The 22,764-nt window shown below is 43.6% G+C and overlaps 1 protein-coding gene and 1 pseudogene across 2 annotated transcripts; one reads left to right on the plus strand and one right to left on the minus strand.

Moving 5' to 3' along the window:
- Positions 1-8,158: 8,158 nt before the first annotated feature.
- On the minus strand, positions 8,159-8,586 carry LOC121018270 (60S ribosomal protein L34-like; annotated as a pseudogene).
- Positions 8,587-16,210: 7,624 nt separating this feature from the next.
- Positions 16,211-20,426, plus strand: NLRP10 (NLR family pyrin domain containing 10). Of its 2 annotated transcripts, XM_040456970.1 has the most exons (3): positions 16,211-16,660; positions 18,287-19,935; positions 20,416-20,426. In XM_040456970.1, exons 1-2 carry the CDS (start codon positions 16,378-16,380, stop codon positions 19,921-19,923), a joined length of 1,920 nt encoding a protein of 639 aa, XP_040312904.1. In that variant the 5' UTR covers positions 16,211-16,377; the 3' UTR covers positions 19,924-19,935; positions 20,416-20,426. The 2 variants fall into 2 exon arrangements, with proteins under 2 accessions (XP_040312904.1, XP_040312903.1); XM_040456969.1 differs by lacking the exon at positions 20,416-20,426 and having other exon boundaries at positions 18,287-20,355.
- Positions 20,427-22,764: the final 2,338 nt, after the last annotated feature.

Below are 22,764 nucleotides of genomic sequence, written 5' to 3' on the forward strand. Positions count from 1 at the left end.
AAGTGCCTTTAACGGCACTTCTTGACAGAGTCATAAGAAGACAATGCGGTGGCTTATTCTATTCAGCAGTTTGAATATGTGCCAGATGCTGTTTTAGTCCCTTGGGATATATCAGTGAATGAAACAAGGATTGTTGTTCTCCCAAAATTCACCATCTAGTGGAGGGACACAAATAAGTACATTATATAATATGTTAGAAGATAATGAGAACTATGTAAAAGGAAAAATTAGCGGGGAGTAAGGGGGAATCAGAAGCTAGGTTAGGTCACAATGAGAATGCAAGATTTGAGTTGATTGAAGGAGGTGAAGGGGGTGGCTATAATTGGGGAGAAGAGCCTTCAGGTCGAAGGAACAGCAATGCAAAGGAGCAGGCCTGGAGTATGTGAGAAGACTATTTGGTGGCTGGTGTGTTCAGATCATGATGGGGAATAGCAGAGATGGACCCTTGAATAGGAGTTGGGGAGCACATCATTAAGGACGTACTAAGCCATGAAAAGGATTTTGACTTTTACTCTGAGAGAGGAGGGGAGCCATTGCAGGGTTTGGAGCAGGGGAAGGCCATGATCAGTCTTAGTTTTAAAAGGATCATTCTGGATGTTTTGAGAAGAATAGAATGGGCCAGGGAGAGGTGGTTGTTGAGGAGAGGAGGGTGAGAGAGAAAGAGCAAGAAGACTTTTTAGGAGATTAGCAGGTAGCCTAAGTGAGAGGTGACGGTGGTGGGAACCAGGCCAGTAGCAGTGGAAGTGGTGACAGGTTGGTAGACTAGGGACATATTTTGAGGATAGAGACAACAGGATTTTCTGAGGAATTGTATGTGAGGTATGAAAGAGAAGAGTCAAGGATGACTCCATTTTTGTGTGTGTGCTGAACAACTAGTATGAAGAAGTTGTCATCAGTTGAGATAGTAAAAGCTACAAGTGGAGCAGCTTTTTTGGAAAAGATCCCAAGTTCAATTTGGGAGGTGTCATCCTTGAGATGTTTATTAGACATCCAAGCAAAACTGTAGTGTGATCAGGTGGAGATACTTGGGAGAGGGTTAAATGAGGAACCCTCTGTAAATCTCTCAGCATATGCCTGATATACAGCAGTTATTATTATTATTATTATTATTATTATTATTTTAAAGTTTATTTATTTTGAGAGAGACAAAACACAAGTGGGGGAGGGGCGGGGGATGGTGGCAGAGGATCAGAACCAGGCTCTGCACTGACAGCAGGGAGCCTGATGTGGGGCTGGAACTCACGAACCATGAGATCATGATCTGAACTGAAGTCAGACGCTTAACCGACTGAGCCACCCAGGCACCCCCAGCAGTTATTATTATTAAGTGGTAGCTATTATCACTGCTATGTAATGGGAGGAGCTCTGATTCTAGTGTACTATGTAACTTTGGGCAATCTATAATTTTTTTCTGAGTCTTAGTTTCCTTCTCAGTACAATGGGAATGATAATATCTGCCTGTTAGGAAACCAATCAACTCCCTTAATTAGGTCAAGTCCTGGCAGCTAGTTGGCAAGGTGGGTGGGTGAGGTTGGACTTCTCAGCCCTTACTCTCATGTCCAAGAGCTGCTTTCTCTTGGAACTATGTTCCGTAATTAGAATTTATATGATCCAGCTCCCCTGTCAATATTCTGGGCAGACATATGTTCTTTTTTTTAATTCCCCTAAACACAGGTGAACAGCCTATCAGAGGAGGATTGAAAAGAGACTTGGATCTTTTTTTAATGCTTTATTTATTTTTGAGACAGAGAGAGACAGAGCATGAGTGGGGGAGGGGCAGAGAGAGAGGGAGACACAGAATCTGAAGTAGGCTCCAGGCTGAGCTGTCAGCACAGAGCCCGATGCGGGGCTTGAACTCACCGACTGTGAGATTATGACCTGACTTGAAGTCGGACGCTCGACTGACTGAGCCACCCAGGCGCCTCGAGGCTTGGATTTTGTAACTGGGATCTTTAACAACTCTAGCAGAACAGTATTCGAGGAATTGATGGTGGGGTGGGCATGGAAATCAGAATTCAGGTGGGAGAGAATTGTCAGTGGGAACTGATGGCAGTGAGTGCTGGCTGCTCTCTCAAGAGAATTGGTGGAAAGGAGAGGAGACGTTTAAGGCAGTAGCAGAGGGGAACAATAGGACTGAGAAGGGGACACTTCTCAGTCCCCTGGACTGGAAGAGTTTTAAGTGTACTTTAAACTAAGGGTGAAGATCTAGAGGAAAGGAAAGAAGAACCATCTAATGAAAGAAGGGAGGAAAGAGGACCTGAATGGAGAAGTCTAGATGAAAGAGATGTTCTTGCATAGAGTGAGGGACATGCAAGAGAGGCTGCCCCAGGCTGTGGCCTCCCTTATGGATGCTAGTGGATCTGCCTTAGCAAGGGCTGATCCCCTGAGATCATCCCATGGGAAGAAGGCCAGAGGAGAGAATCACCTGTGATGAAGAGGTGTTGTTGCTCCGAACTGACCCTTGGGACCTCTATCCACTTACTTGAGTTGGTTGTGGATACTTCATCACCAAGAACTTTACCTTGATGTCAATGTCCTGAAGACCTTTCTCTCTGGAAGGAAAAGAGAAAGGGGTGGGTGAAGAATCAGACATGGGGCACCTGGGTGGCTCAGTTGGTTGAGCGTTGAACTTCAGCTCAGGTCATGATCTCATTGTTCATGAGTTCAAGCCCCGCATTGGGCTGTCTGCTGTCAGTGTAGAGCCTGCCTCGGATCCTGTGTCTTCCTCTGTCTCTACCCCTTCCTTGCCTTACACATGCTCTTTCTCTCTCTCTCAAAAATAAGTAAACATTAAAATTTTTTTAAAAAAGAATCAGACACTTTGAATTGGGGAATGAAGGGAAGTTGCAGGACCTCCTGTCAAGTGACAGTTTTCTCAGGGAAGTGAAGCCATGGTGATCTGTTGAGAATGGAAGTGCAAGGGTGCGACTCAGTCTTTGGGCAGTGGAAGAGGGGCCAAGAGTGAGTCATTAAAGGCATTGATCAATTATGAGAGAGCCCAGCTAAGCCTGGAGACCTCAAGGATCTGGTTAGCTTTTGTATTTTTCTCCAGCCACATGGCTAAGAGGCAGGCAGGGAGAGATCATTGGCATGGCCTTCCTAGGAATGCTGACCAGCTAGGATAAGGAAGTACATACATCCAGGATGCTGACTTTTCAATCACTGACTGAGGGATCCAGGCAGGCTGAACCCTATGAATAGAAACTCTGAGGCCTAGGTTCATTATGAAAGGGCAGAAGGCATGGGGAGAGAGAAAAATGAGCTGTCCCCTTGAATATGGGAATTGTGTTGTGCACATAGTGTACTGGTCAGGATATATACATATATGTATATAATGTTTATTTTATTTTTTTATTTTTGAGAGAGAGAGAGAGAGAGAGAGAGTGAATGGGTGAGGGGTAGAGACAGAGAGGGACAGAGGATCTGAAGTGGGCTCTGCACTGACAGCAGGGAGCCCAATGTGGGGCTCGAACTCATGTACTGTGAGATCATGATCTGAGCAGAAGTTGGACACTTAACTAACTGAGCCTCCCAGGCATGCCATACATATATAATATACATATATATGATGTATATATATGTATATATAATATATTTTAAATATGTATAAATATAAATAAATGTATATGTTAAAATTATATATATATATAATTTTTTTAATGTTTGTTTTATTTTTGAGAGAGAGAGACAGAGTGTGAGTGGGGAAGGTGCAGAGAGAGAAGGAGACACAGAATCCGAAGCAGGCTCCAGGCTCTGAGCTGTTAGCACAGAGCCTGTCACGGGGCCCGAACCCGCTAACCATGAGATCATGACCTGAGCCAAAGTCGGACAGTTAACCAACTGAGCCACCAAGGTATCCCTAAATATATACATATATTTAAATAAGGGATTGGCTCATGTGATTATAGAGGCTAGGAAGTCCTAAGATATTTACTTAACAAGCTGGAGACCCAAGAGAGCCAATATGTAGTTCTAGTCCAAAAGCAGGCCGACCCAAGACCCAAGCAGAGCCTATGTTTCAGCTTGAATCTGAAGGCTAGAAAAGACCAATGTCCTGCTCAAGCCTTCAGGCAGATGAAGTTCCCTCTTACTCCAGGTGGGGATCAGCTCTTTGTTCTATGCAGGCCTTTCACTGATTGGACAAGGTCCAGCAACATTAGGCATCACATTCTGTTTAATTCAGCCTATCAATTTAAATGTTAAACCTATCCAAAAGACACACCTACAGTAATGTTTGACCAAATATCTAGAGATCCTGGGCCCTAGTCAAAATGACACATAAAATTAACCATCACACCTGGGATCCTGGTCATCTTGAGGAATATGCTTGATAGTCCTTCCTGAAAAGAAGGTCATAGCTACAGGCTCATGTTAAAATTGGGGACTGTAGCTTGATAAACCCATTCCACCTCTTCAATGACTGGCTGGAGTGAAGGGAGGTCTGACTACAGCTCCAACTACGGGAAGGCCGCAAGGGGGAGCCCGAAGCTCGCTCAGCGCTGCAGGTATGACTTGGGACTTAATGGAAGCAGGGCACTGCAGGAACTTGGCCGACCACCTGTCCTTCTGCAGACTGGGCCTGGCACAGGCAGGCTGGTAGGCTGCCTCCCACAGTTTGTCTCTGCTCACTGCCAGCAGGTTTCAGGAAGTTGTGCACCTTACGCAGGCTCCACCCACTAGTGCCAGGATGCCACTTTGCTATGCTAGACTTCTACACAGTTAAGGCTCTCTGCCTGGATGCCCTTTCAGACTGAGGTGGTGAGGAGCAGTGGCCACAGTTTGAAAGCAACAGTGTCACAGACCTCAAGCCTCATACCTGCCTCCCTGCATGGCAAATGTTCTCTGGTCTGGAGGGAACCTGGCCCCACCAACTGGTTACCCACCCTGTCAAAAGCCAGCCTGATCAGGCAACTCGTCACACGTGAGATTTGCCTGTCTCCAGTTCATTCTCGACTACTTGGCTAGGCATGCTATTTTCTTAGTTCTCTGATTTTCTGATACCCATATCTTAATTTCTGCACTTGCTTCTGGTCTTCCCTCCCTCCACCTGGTTTTGGTCACTAGAGCTTCTTTCTCTGGCTTGCTATTCTCAGCTCATCCTTAATTTCTGCCTCTCCAGATTCTTCAGATTCTAGTCGCAGTGGGCCTGGCCAACCCCCTTGACTTCATGCCAAGGTGGGGGGCAGGAAATCACAGAGAGTTGCTGGTGTTTTCTGCCCTTTAAAAAATCTTATTTAAATTTTATTTAAATTATAGTGTAATAATGGTTTCAGGAGAATTTAGTGATTCATAACTTACATATGACACTTAGTGTTCATCCCAACAAGTGCCCTCCTGAATGCTTCTCATGCATTTAAACCCATTCCCCCACCCAACACCCCTCCAGCAACCCTCAGTTTGTTCTCTGTACTTAAGAGTCTCTTGTGGTTTGCCTCCCTCTCTGTTTTTATCTTAGTTTTCCTTCCCTTCCCCTATGTTTATCTGTTTTGTTTCTTAAATTCCACATATGGGTGAAATCATATTTATCTTTCTCTGACGGACTTATTTCGCTTAGCATAATACATTTTAGTTCCATCCACATCATTGCAAATGGCAAGATTTCATTCTTTTTGATCGCTGAGTAATAATTCCTGTGTGTGTGTGTGTGTGTGTGTGTGTGTGTGTGTGTGTGTCTGTGTTTCACTTCTTCTTTATCCATTCATCAGTTGATGAACATTTGGTCTGTTTCCATAATTTGTCTATTGCTGATAGTGCTGCTTTAAACACTGGGGGACATGTACCTCTTCAAATCAGCATTTTTGTATCTTTGGATAAATTCCTAGTAGTGCAATTGTCAGGTCATAGGGTAGTTCTATTTTTAACTTTTTGAGGGACCGCCATACTGTTTTCCAGAGTGGCTGCACCAGTTTGCATTCCTACCAGCACTGCAAAAGCGTTTCCCTTTCTCTGCATCCTCACCAACATCTGTTGTTTCCTGAGTTGTTAATTTTAGCCACTCTGACAGGTGTAAGGTGGTATCTCATTGTGGTTTTAATTTGTATTTCCCTGATGATGAGTGATGTTGAGCATTCTTTCATGTGTCTCTTAGCCATCTGGATGTCTTCTTTGGAAAAATGTTCATGTCTTTTGTTCATTTCTTCACTGGATTATTTGTTTTTTTGGTGTTGAGTTTGATAAGTTCTTTTTTAAAAAAATGTTTATCTATTTTTGAGAGAGAGAGACAGGGAGAGAGAGCGGGGGAGGGGCAGAGAGAGGGGGACAGAGGATCCAAAGCGGGCTCTGAGCTGACAGCAGTGAGCCTGATGGGCTGGAATTCACAAACCTTGAGATCATGACCTGAGGTGAAGTCAGACGCTTAACTGACTGAGCCACCCAGGTGCCCTGAGTTTGATAAGTTCTTTATAGATTTTGGATACTAACCCTTTATCTGATATGTCATTTGCAAATATCTTCTCCCATTCTGTTGGTTGCTTTTTAGTTTTGTTGATCATTTCCTTCACTATGCGGATGATTTGTATCTTGATGAAGTCCCAATAGTTCATTTTTGCTTTTGTTTCCCTTGTCTCTGGAGACATGTCTAGTAAGAAGTTGCTACAGCTGAGGTAAAAAATGTTGCTGCCTGTTTTCTCCTCTAGGACTTTGATGGCTTCCTGTCCTACATTTAGGTCTTTCATCCATTTTGAGTTTATTTTTGTGTATGGTGTAAGAAAGTGGTCCAGGTTCATTCTTCTGCATGTCGCTGTCCAGTTTTCCCAGCACCACTTGCTGAAGAGACTGTCTTTATTCCATTGGATACTCTTTCCCACTTTGTCAAAGATTAGTTGGCCATACATTTGTGGGTCCATTTCTGGGTTCTCTATTCTGTTCCTTTCATCTATGTGGTTTTGTGCCAGTACCATACTGTCTTGATGATTCAAACTTTGTAATACAGCTTGAAGACCAGAACTGTGATGCCTCCAGCTTTGGTTTTCTTTTTCAGGATTGCTTTAGCTATTTGGGATCTTTTCTGGTTCCATAAAAATTTTAGAATTGTTTGTTTCAGCTCTGTGAAGAATTCTGGTGTTATTTTGATAGGAATTGCATTGAATGTGTAGATTGCTTTGGGTAGTATTGATATTTTAACAATGTTTGTTCTTCTGATCCACGAGCATGGCATGTTTTTCCATTTCTTTGTGTCTTCTTCAACTTATTTCATAAGAATTCTATAGTTTTCAGAGCACAGATCTTTTACCTCTTTGGTTATGTTTATTCCTAGGTATCTTATGGTTTGTGGTGCATTGTAAATGGGATTGATTCTTTGATTTCTCTTTCTGTTGCTTCATTATTGGTGTATAGAAATGCAACCAATTTTTGTATGTTGATTTTTATATCCTGTGACTTTGCTGAATTCATGGATCAGTTCTAGCAGTTTTTTGGTGGAGTCTTTTGGATTTTTCACATAGAGTATCATGTCATTGGTGAAGAATGAAAGTTTGACTTCTTCCTTGCCAATTTGGATGACTTTTATTTCTTTTTGTTGTCTGATTGCTGAGCCTAGGACTTCCAACACTGTGTTGAACAACAGTGGTGAGAGTGGACATCCCTGTTGTGTCCCTGACCTTAGGGGGAAAACTCTGTTTTTCCCCATTGAGGATGATATTAGCTGTGGATCTTTTCTGCCCTTCTTGCCTAAGCTACGCTTAGGGGCTGGGTCTTGCCTGGCCCAAGAACCATGACCATATGGCTGTTGCTTATAACTTCAGGAAAGGAGACTTTAGGGTGGCCCCAGATCTTTCTGTGAATGTCACAGGAGACATAAGTCTACCCTGCCTGGGCCAGTGTTGTAGCCCAGAGCTGACCTTTGAGAGGCTCTCTCAGTGAAGGAGCCAAGAAGAATCACCTCCATTGGGCTAGATGTGCCCATCTTCTCATTCTTGCATCTGGTGTGTTGCTGTGAAAGTGAGGTGGTTCTTTTCAGGTGTCCATGGACCACACTCATTAGTGGAGGTTCTTTTGATACTTGATGTCCTCCAGAAACTTAGTGCTCTTTTTTCTATCGCAGGTATACAAAATTGTAATAATCATACTCTTTGGTTCATGACACTTGGGTTCATTCATGAACTGCTTTTTTAGTTCCATTCATTCATTCACTCATTATTATTTTTTATTATTATTTTTTGCCTTTGATTGTTTTATTACTCAAAAAAGCTTCATTTCTTTATTTAGCTTTCTGACTCTGTGTTTGTGCCTTCAACACTTTCACAATGATTTTCTTCTCCTCAATAAGGAATGCACGTTTGATCCTGTCATGAACACACTCAGCACACATGGAACCACCGTAGGCCCTGCTGACATGTTTTTTTCATTTTGGACAGCCTCATAAGAACTTTAGGTCTCACAGCACGAACTCCTCGAAGTCAGCCTGGGCACACGCCACATGCAGATTTTGGTGCTTTCCCAACCTTCTTGGTATAAAGGTAAACGATTCTATTACCCGGAGTTCAGGACAGCCTAGTTTTGTTAGAGGCTGTGTTGTAGGACAGCCTACGACGGTATGTCAAACGCTGGACCATTCTGAATGCCTACAGACGCCGTCCCCGGAAGAGGCACTCATTATTTTTCAAATAATGTAATGAGGGGCGCCTGGGTGGCGCAGTCGGTTAAGCGTCCGACTTCAGCCAGGTCATGATCTCGCGGTCTGTGAGTTCGAGCCCCGCGTCAGGCTCTGGGCTGATGGCTCGGAGCCTGGAGCCTGTTTCCGATTCTGTGTCTCCCTCTCTCTCTGCCCCTCCCCCGTTCATGCTCTGTCTCTCTCTGTCCCAAAAATAAATAAACGTTGAAAAAAAATAAAAAAAAATAATAATGTAATGAATAGGACTTATTACCCAAACCAAGAACTAGAACATCCATTCATTTTTTAAAATGATGAACAGAACCTACAACCCAAACCAAGGATTAGAAGATTATCAACAGTAGTATTATTAATTAATATATTAGAATATGAATTTATTAAAATAGAATTATTTACAATAGACTTTATTACTATGAAAATTAGAACATTATAATAGGTAATATTATCATGAGTATTAGCATATTATCATTCAGTGGTATGCTAGTAAATGTTTAATAACCAGCTCCCTTAAAAAAAGTGACCCTAGTTTTGTTATCAATTTCCATAGTATAGATATTCCTATCATGGTTGACTTCAAGCTACTGGCTCTCAAAATTTAACAGCTGGCTCTCAAAATTCCTGAAAATTTGCCAACTGGCTTTCAAGAGCTGGTATGGGTTGGATCCAGCACTGCTGCTTTACATATACCTATTGCTCATGCCCAAGATCTCATTGCCTTCCCGCCCCACCCTGATAAGTGACTATTCACCTGAATTTGTGTGTAACATCATTTGCTTAAAAATTATGGTTTATTTCAAATATATATGGGTTGACTAAGTAATATACTCTTTAATTCTTCTAGTTTTTGAATTCCATAAATATAGCTATACCAGATTTCCCTTGGTAAGTGTATTCTTATATATCTTTTTTCCATTCTTTTGATTTCAAGAATTCCATATCTTTATGTTTTAGGAGGATCTCTTGTAAATAGCATATACCTAAATATTTAAAAAATCCAACTGCCCACATTTGAATTCTTTGGATTCCCATACCTAGTCTATTATTTGGGTTAATTTCTAACATTTTATTATATTTTTAATTTTTTGATGTTTATTTTTGAGAGAGAGACAGACATACAGAGCACAAGTGGAGGAAGTCATAGACAAAGGGAGACACAGAATCTGAAGTAGGCTCCAGGCTCTGAACTGTCCTCATAGAGCCTGACATGGGGCTTCAACAGGCGCTTAACTGACTGAACCACGCAGGCACCCCTCTAACATTTTATTGTTTATTTTTGTTACACTTTCCATTTTCTTTTTTTAACTTCTATTTGGCCTTATAATGTGGTTATTTGTCTGATTGTGTTTTCTTAAGGTTCTTCTGCTAGTTAAGAAACACATTCTAATTTTAGCATTTTAATTATTATTTTTGATTTTGCCATGCATTTTCTTTTCTTATTTGTTAATTACTTATCAAGGGAAGTGATTCCTTAGTGTACAATATTCATGTTTCATAGTTAAGGATTACAGGTCAGTGACAAACTTCTATGGAACTCAATCCAAATAAAACCTTTATATTCCAATATCATTTTGCACTCTGAAAGACACCTGCCTTCTTCATCTCAAAATCTTTCATGGAATCAAAATTTCCATAGAAATCCATATACACTTCTTTTTGTGGCTCAGGCACAACAAACTTAAAAAAGAGTGGAACCCCAAAGGGGTACAATGAATGCTCTAACAGTATGGAATTGCAGAGGCTTGGCCAGAAGGGTATACATCTGAAGTTTTGTCAAAGCACTGGAAGCCATTATAGTTATTCTCCTCAACATCAACTCCCTGACTGATGGAGTGGTGGTGTTCCAGCAGCACACAGGTGCCGAAGTTACCATGCATTTTAACTCATTTGTTTTGAGTTTAAATAGCTGTACCAATGATACGAGGACTTTGAAATGTTCTAGCTCTGATATTTCCCATTCTGATTTGTGCATGTACTTTGCCAGCCTGCCTGTTTTTCTGACCGCCATCTTGCTAGCAGTTGCCAAGTCACTGGGGACAATGTAGTTCTCCTTCTCCTCCAAGGCCATGTGGGAGTACTGTTGAGAAAAGGCAGCCTCTCATAGCAGAGATGGATACTTCCAAATGGCTATATGGAGTCAATCTCAAGAGGACATTTAAACTTACCAACCCCATATGCTAACTTTGTTAGAACCGACCAAAGTATAAAAGAGAATATGGTGACCACCATAGGGGCCAGAAGGCACCTTTTCAAGGGGCCTTTGCATGGAAGGGATGGTCTGGAGTTGGAGCCCCTACCTCTATTAGGCAGGCCTGGAAGCAGGGGGGTGATGATGTATACTGAACTTTGCCTTGGCATTTGCCTCCATGGGTGAGGAAAGATTATAATGCAGGCACGGAATTCTGGTAGCTTGACTCAGAGACTTCAATCCCTCCACACATATTTCTAGTTACTCTTGTTTCTTGAGAGTTTGCTGTTAAGAAAAACCCTCTTTACAGAATAAGTGTATAAATGTGTGTGTGTGTGAGACAGAGAGAGAGAGAGAGAGAGAGAGAGAGCTTTCTGTTTCATCCGCTTATTTCTCTCTTCTGTGTTTTGTATCTCTTTTCTGACTGTTTCCACCCTTGGCCTCTGTCTCTTTGTCTCCACCTCTTCCCTTTCGGATTCCATTGCTCCAGTTTCAGTTCTGCCCACAGCCAAGACAGGGTTGCCTCATTTCATGTCCTGTCTCCACCCTTCAATTAAAACCAGTCTTTTTACATCTCATTTCTATTCCTTCCAGTGTGACTTTCAATCCCTGACCCATCATCTCCATACTTGGATCCTTCTAGGGAAGGCCAGTCTGAGAGTCTTCTCAGTTAGTGGACTCAGTTTTTTGTGTCATGCTATGTATGTGGCTTTGTCTCATTCCATTTTCCCATTTTATCTCTTGGGCTTGATTCTTTGCTGTCTTACTTTGGTCTCTAGCCTCAGCTTGGTTAAGTCTCTGGGAGAGACCAATTCCCATTCCTTCCTGTTCTCCTGGATTCTGGCAGAACTCACTGAGCACTGGGCACGAGAGGCCTTGGGGAGGTAGGGGGAAAGGTGCACAAAAGAGGCTCCAAGCTGCTCCCTTATGGCTTCTCCCCTCTTCACCAGCAGCCCTCCCACCCTTAGGAGATGCTCTTACTCATCACTCAAAGAGAATCCAGGGACCACCAGACATGAGTACCCTCACCTGACCACAAAACTCACAGACCCGCTTTGCTCTGCCAAATGACGCTGTCACTTTCCTCAGGCATAGATGGAAGATGTTCCCTCCATTCTCCTGTCAAAGGCCAATCTTTTGCTTTTGCTTTGAATCCTGCCTCAATCCACAGCTCAATTCTCTCCTCTGGTACTTCTCTCTCTTGCCTGTATTTCTTTTTTTTTAAATTTTTTTTTCAACGTTTATTTATTTTTGGGACAGAGAGAGACAGGGCATGAACGGGGGAGGGGCAGAGAGAGAGGGAGACACAGAATCGGAAACAGGCTCCAGGCTCTGAGCCATCAGCCCAGAGCCCGATGCAGGGCTCGAACTCACGGACCGCGAGATCATGACCTGGCTGAAGTCGGACGCTTAACCGACTGCGCCACCCAGGCGCCCCGACTTGCCTGTATTTCTAACCTGATTCCTGTGTCAGATGATTTTTTATCAGCATCTAAATCCTTCCCATACTCTCTCACATTAAAACAAACAAGACCTTCTTTTGGCCCCACATCCCCCACATCTTCTCAGGACCTCTCAATTCCTTTTGTTGCCAAGCTTCCTGAAAGATATGTCTATATACACTAGTTAATGTACTTTCTTTTGTACTGAGGTTTAGTTGACATACATCATTATATTTATTTCAGATATACAACATTATGATTCAATATATGTTTATATTGTGAACTGATCATCACAACAAATCTAGCTAACATCCATCATCATACATAGTTCCAGATTTTTTTGTGTGATGAGAACTTTCAAGATTTACTCTTACTAACTTCCAAATATGCAATACAGTATTACTATCTCTACTTCTACCTCCTGTTCTTACTTTGCTAATTTTTATTTTATAACATATATGCTCATGGTTTAAAAGATCAATTAACATCAAAAAGCTTATGCTCCAAATCCAGTACTTTCCTGGTCCACTTCTCCAACCCCCTCCCTACTCCACTACCTCCATTCTCTCTTTCCTGAGGCAACTGCTTTTATATTTAAATTGTTTCCTCTTGCATCTCTGCACTTTTATTTTTTTATTTTACTATATTTACATTTATTTATTTTTGAGAGACGTAGAGAGACAGAGCACAAGTGGAGGAGGGGCAGAGAGAGAAGGAGACACAGAATCCAAAGCAGGCTCCAGGCTCTGAGCTGTCAGCACAGAGCCTGACGTGGCGCTCGAACCCACAAACTGTGAGAACATGACCTGAGCTGAAGTCAGATGCTTAACCAACTGAGCTACCCAGGTGCCTCTCATCTCTGCACTTTTAAATAATAAATGTCTACTGCTACCTTTTGTCTCATCAATTTTATGCACTATCTCTTGACTTCCTATGCCATAATATTCCACCACTGTCCTTTCAATATGGTTATATTATACATTTTAGTTAGATCAATATTCAGCGGTTCCATTATTATTTCTATGCAAACATTATTTACAATGGAGTGTTGTAGTTTATTATTATGTAAAATTCTTTCTTATTTTTTGTTTTTCCTAGAGCTAGAATTTCTATATTCTAGTTATTTGTTTAGTTTTCTTGGTATTGAATGTTAGTTTCTCCATACCTTCTAGTAGCCTCTCAGTAAGATCTTCCAGAGGGCCTAGAAGCATCTGTTATTCTGTCAATTCTTTTTTCCCCCTGGAGATGATCTGAGAGCCCTATTCTCCTCAGTCAGGGCTTCTGTCCTGTCCCCACTCTAGGCTCTCTGACCAGGTGCCCTGGGCAGAGTGGGGAGGGTGCTTTGTTTTCCTCCTTGTTTGGATTCCTGTTTCATGGAGCTCCTGTCTTTCTCCCTTTTCACTTTGGTGGAGCACATCCTCCAGTGGTTTAAACAATGTGAAGAAATGGTGCAATGCATGGCTGAGGACATGGTGGTGACAGTGCCTCAATTCCTTTGCCTCGCGAGTCAGACTGCCCCAGCCTGGCCCTGTGTCAAGTTGTAGGAGAGTGCTGGGGTTTCAGAGAGGGTGTTTCTGCTGCTCTGAGGCCCCGGGGTGCTTCATCTCTCCCAGCCCCAGATGGGCCAGGGCCTATTAGGTATGAAAGGGGAGGTGACGGGATTGTCCCACCCACCCTTTTAATCCCAGCACCACCAAGAAGAAGTGAACTAGTGGGTTTGGGCTAAGTGGACCCAGGCTTGGCTGGGGTCTGACTAGAAAAGAAGATCTGTTTCCCTCAGTGCCCAGGACCCAGCTTGTTGGGCTCCTGCTTAAGGGAGGTGAGTCATCCCTAACTCACCTCCAGCTCTTTGAGTCCAAATGGCCTGAAGCCTAGATAGCAGATCTCCTTGGCACCCTCTAGTGCTATCTTTTCTTGCTGTCTCCTGAATTAGCTCTGCCAACAGCAGAGACTTTCAGGGGAGCCTGAGAGTTTATTGTAAATCACTCCTGTGTCAATAGGCTTGCTTTTCCAAACTACCCCAAGACTTGCACCCAAAGTCCCTTGTATCCTAACATACTCTGAAAATTTTTTTGTCACTTTTTGGTGCATAGTTAAAATGCTGGCATTTGAATCTCAGTGGCTTTCCCCATTCCCAAATACCTTTTTCTAGCTCTCAGACATTTTGCTACTGAGATGGATTTCCCATTGGTTATAGATCAGAGGGGTAGTTCTGGACTCTGAAGTCTTCTGCTAATTGTTGCTTCTCTTCTTCTGAAGACTGCCACCCTGTCAACATATTAGCTGTATATTTTAAACACAATTCAAGATCCTGTTCTCTCTAGTGGGGGATAGCAGTTAGTCTAACGACATGGTTTCTGCATCTGTCTTCTATGGTTTTTCTTTTCACATATTTCTGTTCCTGTTTACCCAGGTCATAGACAATGATTTAAATCCTGCCTCTTTGCCCACTGGTCCGGCTCGGGAAAATTCTGGAAAACCACTTTTCTCTCAAATTTCTTATCTGGAATAATCCCTAAGATAGTTTCTGTGATGATCAAGAGAGATAATACTTAGAAATCATGGGGAAAAATAACCCAGTGAAGAAATGGGCAAAAGACATGAATAGACACTTTCCCAAAGAAGACATCCAGATGGCCAACAGACACATGAAAAGATGCTCAACATCACTCATCATCAGGGAAATATAAATCAAAACCACACTGAGATACCACCTCACATGGGCCAGAGTGGCTAACATTAACAACTCAGAAAACAAAAGATGTTGGTGAGGATGTGGAGAAATAGGAACCCTCGTGCACTGTTGGTGGGAATGCAAACTGGTACAGCCACTCTGGAAAATAGTGTGGAGGTTTCTCAAAAAATTAAAAATAGAACTACCTTATGACCCAGCAATAGTGATACTAGGAATTTATCCAAAGGATATAGGAGTGCTGATTCATAGGGGCACATATACCCCAATGTTTATAGCAATGTTTCAACAATAGCCAAATTATAGAAAGAGCCCAAGTGTCCATCAACTGATGAATAGATAAAGAAGATGTGGTTTATATATACAATGGAATACTACTTGGCAGTGAGGAAGAATGAAATCTTGCCATTTGCAACAATGTGGATGGAACTGAAGGGTATTATGCTAAGTGAAATAAATAAAAGAAAACCAGATATCATATGTTTTCACTCATATGTGGAACTTGAGCAACTTAACGGAGGACCATGGGAGAAGGGAAGGGGAAAAATAGTTTCAAACAAAGAGGGAGGCAAACCATAAGAGACTGTTGAATATGGATAACAAACTGAGGGTTGGTGGGGGGTGGGGGAGGGGGAATGGATGATGGGCATTGAGGAGGGCACTTGTTGGGATGAGCACTGGGTGTTGTATGTAAGCAATGTATCATGGGAATCTACCCCCAAAACCAAGGGCATACTGTAAACACTATATGTTAGCTAACTTGACAATAAATTTAAAAAAAAGAAAAGAAATCATGGGGGACAAAGTGAGCCCTCAAAGTGACTGTTCTTTTATTATTTGAACGTGTCTCCTTATCTGAATTAGAAAACTTCCAGCTTTGAAATCCTGTGTGTGCTTGAGTCCATGAGGCTGATTGCGAAGCCAATGGGTTGATGATATAGAGTTTCTACCTTCTTGCCAGGACTCCTCAGCAGTCCTAGCCAGTATGCTTCAACTCTGGATAGGTTCACAAAGTCAGGGAAGGGCTCACTTTGAAAACTTAAAGAAGTATATATTTTTAACCCAACTGTCTTAAGTAGGCATTTAGGGCCTGATAGTGTGTGTGAGAGGGAGAACGGGGGCGGAGGGAGAGATGGAGAGATAGAACCTATACACCCACATCCCTTCCTTCCTATTTGCTGGCACAGACACACGTCAGCTGACAAAGAGGCACAGCTGGGAATGAGTAAGAAAATTCCCTGCTGTCCCACCTACTCGCTTTTCTTGGAATTTTGCACACGTCTCTCTCTCCTCTCTCCTTGGCCTGGGCTCAGCAGCTTGCTAAACACCTAGAAAGGAGAGTGGCTGAGGTGCCTGCAGGCTGCTTTTCCCTCAGTGCTCAACTCTCTTCCCCTCTTCCTTGCTTCTCCAGGTCACTGGTCTCAACTCGACCCTTCACCCCAACACCATGGCCCTGGCCCACAGCCCCCGAAAGGCATTGCTCTGGGTTTTGAGTGACCTTGAGGAGAAAAGCTTCAAGCTATTCAAGTTCCACTTACGGGACAGAAGCCTGCTTGAGAGGCAGCCGCAGCTGGCTCGGGGGGAGCTGGAGGACCTGAGCCCGGTAGACCTGGCTTCTTTGCTGATTTCCCTGTATGGAGCACAGGAGGCCGCAAAGGTGGTGCTCAGGATCCTGAAGGTCATGAACCTGTTGGAACTAGTGGACCAGCTCAGCCACATCTGTCTGAATGGTGAGTGCAGGAGGGGATGACAGGAGGTCAGGGTAGCCCCAGGACTATGTATGTAAGCAATGTATCGTGGGAATGATACCCCCATGACATTTCCAGAGACTCCCACAGCCTGTGATTTATGCTGTCTCTTACTCTTGCCCTCTGTCCATGCCTAGGAGCACCAGTGCCCAGGGGCCTGGTGGTCTCCAGCCCAAGGCTCTGACAGCCTGAGCCGAGGGTGGGGATTTATTTACAGAAAGATTACTATTATCTTGTGGCCATAATGCCCCCACCTCCTGCCTCCAGTCGTAGTGCCACAGAAAAGAAGAGGAGAGGAGAAGGACTTAGAGATTGGGGAAGATGTTGGTGAAGGGGATTCCGCTAAGCAGCAGAAATGGCATCAGGTGGTGGGGGTCTGACCTTGCCTTAGCTGCTGTCCTAGCAGGCAGCTCAGGCTATTTCCCACAGAGGACAGTCTGCTTCTGAGTCCTTCTCTCTCAAGGAACTGATGGATTGATGCCGCCCTAGAGTGCAGGATGGGCATGGAGACCAGAAGGTCTCCTGTCCCTTCTCATGGGGTGATGGGGGGGTGGTGCCTGTGCTCCATCCATAGACCCCTTTCACACCTGAGACCTCTTCTGGCACAAAGTCATGGCTTCTGCTCAGAAGCTGGTTTATCTTGAGCACCTGGTTTGATTACCAAAAATAGGTTTCTATTACTTCACTATCCTCCAGCTTCCCTTCCCTTTCTCCCCTCTCTGTCCTTATCATTTCAATTTTAAAAAAGTTTTTAATTGTTTTTTTAAAGTTTATTTATTTATTTTGAGAGAGAGAGAGAGAGAGAGAACAAGGGGAGGCAGAGAACCCCAAGCAGGCTCCGCACTGTCAGCACAGAGCCCACACAGGGGCTCAATCCCACAAATCGTGAGATCATGACCTGAGCCAAGTCAAGAGTCAGATGCTTAACAAACTGAGCCACCCAGGCGGCCCTGTCTTCACCGTTTGAAATGAGGATGTTTCATTGGAACACTCAGTCACATACACAGAGACTTTTACACATATACATATTCTTACAAACACCTACTTGCTGATGCACACTGACATGCCTTCCTCACACAAAAATACACAAGCTTTTGGGGTGCCTGGGTGGCTCAGTCAGTTATGCATCCAACTTCAGCTCAGGTCATGATCTCACAGTTCGTGGGTTCAAGGCCCACATCGGGCTCAGAGCCTGGAGCCTACTTCTGATTCTGTGTCTCCCTCTCTCTCTGCCCCTACCCTGCTCGTGTTCTGTCTCTCTCTCAAAAATAAGTAAACATTAAAAAAATACATAAGCTTTCATAGGCGTACTCTCATGGGCATGTGTGGATATAGTCACTCATACCCCACAGATACCCACACACACAAAACACACCCTTGCACACTCATATGGGTGTACACATGCACACCAGGCATGTAAATGTGTGCAGGTACACACACATACACATCTGTAGCAGTCACTCTCCTTGTGGCTGGAAGTATAAACTTCAGGAGGATAGAAGTTAGCATACAAAATGAAACTAGAGATCAGGATCTAGAGTGTGAATGGCCCTCTTGGTCCTTCTTTATCTCCATGTCACCCGCTAACACCCCATGTGTCTGGCTCAGATTACAGAGAAATATACCGAGAGCATGTGCGCGGCCTGGAGGAGAGGCAAGAGGGGGGACCCTGCGGCAGCCACAGCCAGCTGCTCCTCGTGGCCAGGCCTAGCCCGGAGAGACCAGAATCGTCTGCCCTCCCCGTTCTGGAGCAAGAGCTGGACTCTGTGTCGCTGCAGGCTCTGTTTGATCCAGGAGAAAGGCCTTACCAAGCCCCGCCCACAGTGGTACTACAGGGGTCTGCTGGCACTGGAAAGACAACACTGGCCAGAAAAATGGTGCTGGACTGGGCCACTGGCACCCTTTACCAAGGCCGGTTTGATTATGTCTTTTATGTCAGCTGCAGAGAAGTGGTCCTGTTGCAGGAGGGCAGACTGCACCAGCTCCTCTTCTGGTGTTGTGGGGACAACCAGGCACCTGTGGACGAGATGTTGAGGGAGCCAGAGCGGCTGCTGTTCATCCTGGACGGCTTTGATGAGCTGCAGAGGCCCTTTGCAAAGGGCTTGAAGAGGCTGAGTCCGAGCTCTATGGGGGAAATCCTGCACTCTCTAATTAGGAGAGAGGTACTTTCCACATCTTCACTTCTTATCACCACCCGGCCCCTGGCTTTGCCGAATCTGAAGCCCTTGCTGAAACAGTCGCATCATATTCACATCCTAGGCTTTTCTGAGGATGAGAGGAGGAGGTATTTCACCTCCTATTTCACGGATGAGGAGCAAGCCAGAAATGCCTTTGACATTGTACAAGGGAATGATGCTCTCTACAAATCATGTCAGATTCCAGGCATCTGTTGGGTGGTCTGCTCCTGGTTGAAGGGGCAGATGGAGAAGGGCAGGGAGATCTCAGAGACTCCCAGTAATGACACAGACATCTTCATGGCCTATGTCTCTACCTTCCTGCCGCCCAGTGACAACGGAGGCGGCTCTGAGCTTACCCGGCACAGGGTCCTGAGGGGTCTGTGCTCCTTAGCGGCTGAGGGGATCCAGCACCAGAGGTTCATGTTTGAAGAAGCTGACCTCAGGAAGCACAATTTAGATGGGACCAGGCTTGCTGCTTTCCTGAGCAGCATGGATTACCAAGAGGGATTTGACATCAAGAAGTTCTATACCTTCCGCCACATTAGCTTCCAGGAATTTTTTTATGCCATGTCCTACCTGGTGAAAGAGGACCAGAGTCAGCTGGGGAAAGAGTCCCACAGAAAAGTAAACAGCCTTCTGGATGAAGAGGGGCAGGCAGAGAACGAGGAGATGACCCTCAGTACACGGTTTTTATTGGACATATCGAGAAAAGAGACCTCCTCGAACTTTGAGCTAAAGTTCTCCCTCAAAATTTCTCCCTCGGTACAGCAGGATCTGAAGCATTTTAAAGAAAAAATGGAATCTATAAAATGTAACAGGGCCTGGGATTTGGAATTATCTCTGTATAAGTCTAAAATAAAGAATCTGGTAAAGGGAGTTCAGATGAGCGATGTATCGTTTAAGATGGAACATTCAAATAAAAAGAAATCCCATGGCAAGAACTCATTTTCTGTCAAAACCAGCTTGAGCAATGAATGGAAAGAAAAGCAAAAATGTCCTTGTGACAATAATATAGCAAAGGCTCAAGAGAAGTCTTCTAATGGAAAAGGCAGAGAGGCAAAGGAATGAACGACGTGGAGGGTAGGAGCAGCATTTATCTGGGAAGCAGATAGAACTGAAGGGTTGGGAAGGTGGTGGGGGTAGGGACCGGAGGATAGGGGAAGACAGGGTGTAAAAAGGAATGGATAGATGAGAGATTACACTAATGGGTACTAGGAGTGGAAAAGCAGAGGAACAAATCGAAAATAACATTGGATAATAGGGGATCAGAAAACTTGGAACATAAGATGTGGGGAAAGTCCATGTGGAATGAGTTCCCAGGAACAACCACATTTACCATCAATGGCTCAAAATCAGTTATTTAAAATCCCTTCCTCCTAGAGGCTGTTTATAACCTCCTATACCATAGAGTTTCAGTAACCCCTCTTATGTGTCAATGTCAGTCACCAAACATGTGATTTGACTCTTTGTATAAAATAAACTTCTAAATATAATAAACTATGGATTGTGCTTATTCTATAAAATGGGATAATGTGAAACATATCATATCAACATTGAAAGGAAATAGTGTACTGTGTCATACTGGAATATCCCTTTGACTTTATATTTGTGATCAATTGCTGCTTAAATAGTAGCTCCCCATCTTTCTAGAAACTTCTAGAGTTTCCATGTTGGAAATAAGCCATATCTTGTTACAGATCTTTGGTCTTGGAAGGTCTACTGTGACTTGACTTAGCTTTGTACTAATACCATGTCACTTGTCCTCATTGGTGCCATTACCTCCCTTTTATTTTTGTAAAGACCAGTCAGTTCTAAGCGGTAACTCATAATCTCTTTTTCTTCTTTGGCTCCCTCTGTATAGAAAAGAAGAAGAATCAAAGGAATTCCAGATGTAGTTCGTGACTCATTTCTTAGATGAGGAAATTAAAGTTCAGTTAGGGGCCCTGTCAATTTCTGGGGTTCCTCAGAGACATCTCTTAGTTCCCATACCTCAGTCAACAGTGTAGAGGCACCTGAGGACCTTGTGCCTAAGCACTGCAAACCTACCCCCACCCCAGCTGTTGCTGCTGGTGTCAGCACAGCTGAGAATGTCGGTGCTGCCTTGGACCGTCAGTGCCCCACAGAAAGGTTATAGATACCCCTCGTTTTGCTTTTTACACGTTTTTATTACTGTCATGACTCCTCACAAATTGATTCCATGTGTACCAATTCCAGTAATCTGTTGGACATGCCCAGACGTCTGAATCCAAGGGAACTCAGCCTTGGATGGTCAACTTGGGACATCATAACACTAATTATTATTAATTCTTTTTCACACAGGAAGGTTGGTGGCTCCACATTTGATAATTAAATAGATAGCATACTGAACACCTAGATTCAGAGTATGTGTAACAAACCTTATGTGTGTGCATGTACTTATTTGAAGAGTAATTTGTACTACGTTCCTACAGAGGCTGGTTGGCATCCAGTGAGAAAGGCTGTGTTGTCCCCTACAGAGCTTAGATGTTCACAGAGACCAACTCCCGAACGTCATACAGAATTTGGGCACAATGAAACAGGTGCTTAGCTACACTGCTGGATTTTCATGGGGCCAAGGAGGCCTGCTTCAAAAAACATGGATCTAAAAACCACTGAGGTTTAAACATATTAGGATTCACGTTCAATCCAAACTAGCTTAAGCAAAAATTAAATGACCCACTGTATTTACTTTTTAAAAAGTAATGATTTCTAGTTTTAGGTATGTCAGGCTCTTTTTAAACAATGACATCAAGATTTCACTCTCTCTCTTGTCTGTTGCTCTTTTTATAGTCACCCTTTCTTATTTCAGAGAGTGGCTCTTACGTGTCGGAGAAAATGGCCATAAGAGCCATTTCTCTTATGGTCTGCTTAAACCATCCTTACAGTCAATGACCCTAAAGGAACAGAATCGTCTTTACCAACAGGTCTAGCAGAGAAGTTGGAAGAGGTTTCTGACCTGACTCTAGATATGTACCAAGCCTTGAACAATCACTGTGGTCTGGAAGATGAACTTCTCTGACTGGAGAGCCCTAAGTCTCATGGTCTAGGCCACACCCCCATGGCTAAGTAAGAAAGGATCAGCACTTCCTGAAATGCATGGAATGGGAGAGTAGCTCCCCAAAAGAAAGGATTCTGAACAGACAGAACAATATGTCACACAGACTTTACACAAATACAAGTGTGTCTGATGGTCTGGGATTCCCTGAGGGGGCTGTGTAAGAGGGATATGCAATGAAATCCCTGTGCATAGAAGTCTGAAAGAAAGGGTCCACTGGGCTTCAGGACTTGATGGTCAAAGGGAGGAGTGATTCCAGGTACAGAGAGGGGCTGGCCTTACCTGGTGCTTACTTAGCCTCCCTCTGGGGAGTGGGAGGTGCCAACCATGGGAAAGAGAAGGCTGTGGTCAAAGGGAAGAGCTCTGTCTTGAGGGAACAGCCATGGGGACCCCCTCTGAAGGGGTGGGGTTCAAGAGTGGCAGGAGGAAGAAGGTAGTGAGACAAAATACAAGATGGCCAGTTACATTTGAATTTCAGATAAACTATATATATATATTTTTTGCGTGGGACACACTTATACTAAAAGTTTACTTGTTTATCTGAAATTCAAACTTAACTGAGCATTATATATTTTTATTTGCTCAATCTGGCAACCCTTAGTGGAGGAGGGTGGTGGGGGAGCAGGCAGCAACCATAAGCCACATGAAGTAATATATCAGCTGCTATATCTCCAAATAGTCTTGAAAATTTTACCATATTTCTCCCCATCTCTGGGATTCTTAAAATGAAACCCACATTTTTTGTAGAACCCACAAACTGGTGGGGTTCCTATAGCAAGTTAAAAATGTGAATATTCTTGGGAATATTTGGAGAACATTTGCCAGGGAAACACTGA

The sequence above is a fragment of the Herpailurus yagouaroundi genome, unplaced genomic scaffold, assembly GCF_014898765.1.
Source record: "Herpailurus yagouaroundi ecotype Mexico unplaced genomic scaffold, PumYag 218, whole genome shotgun sequence".
NCBI classification, from domain to species: Eukaryota; Metazoa; Chordata; class Mammalia; order Carnivora; family Felidae; genus Herpailurus; species Herpailurus yagouaroundi.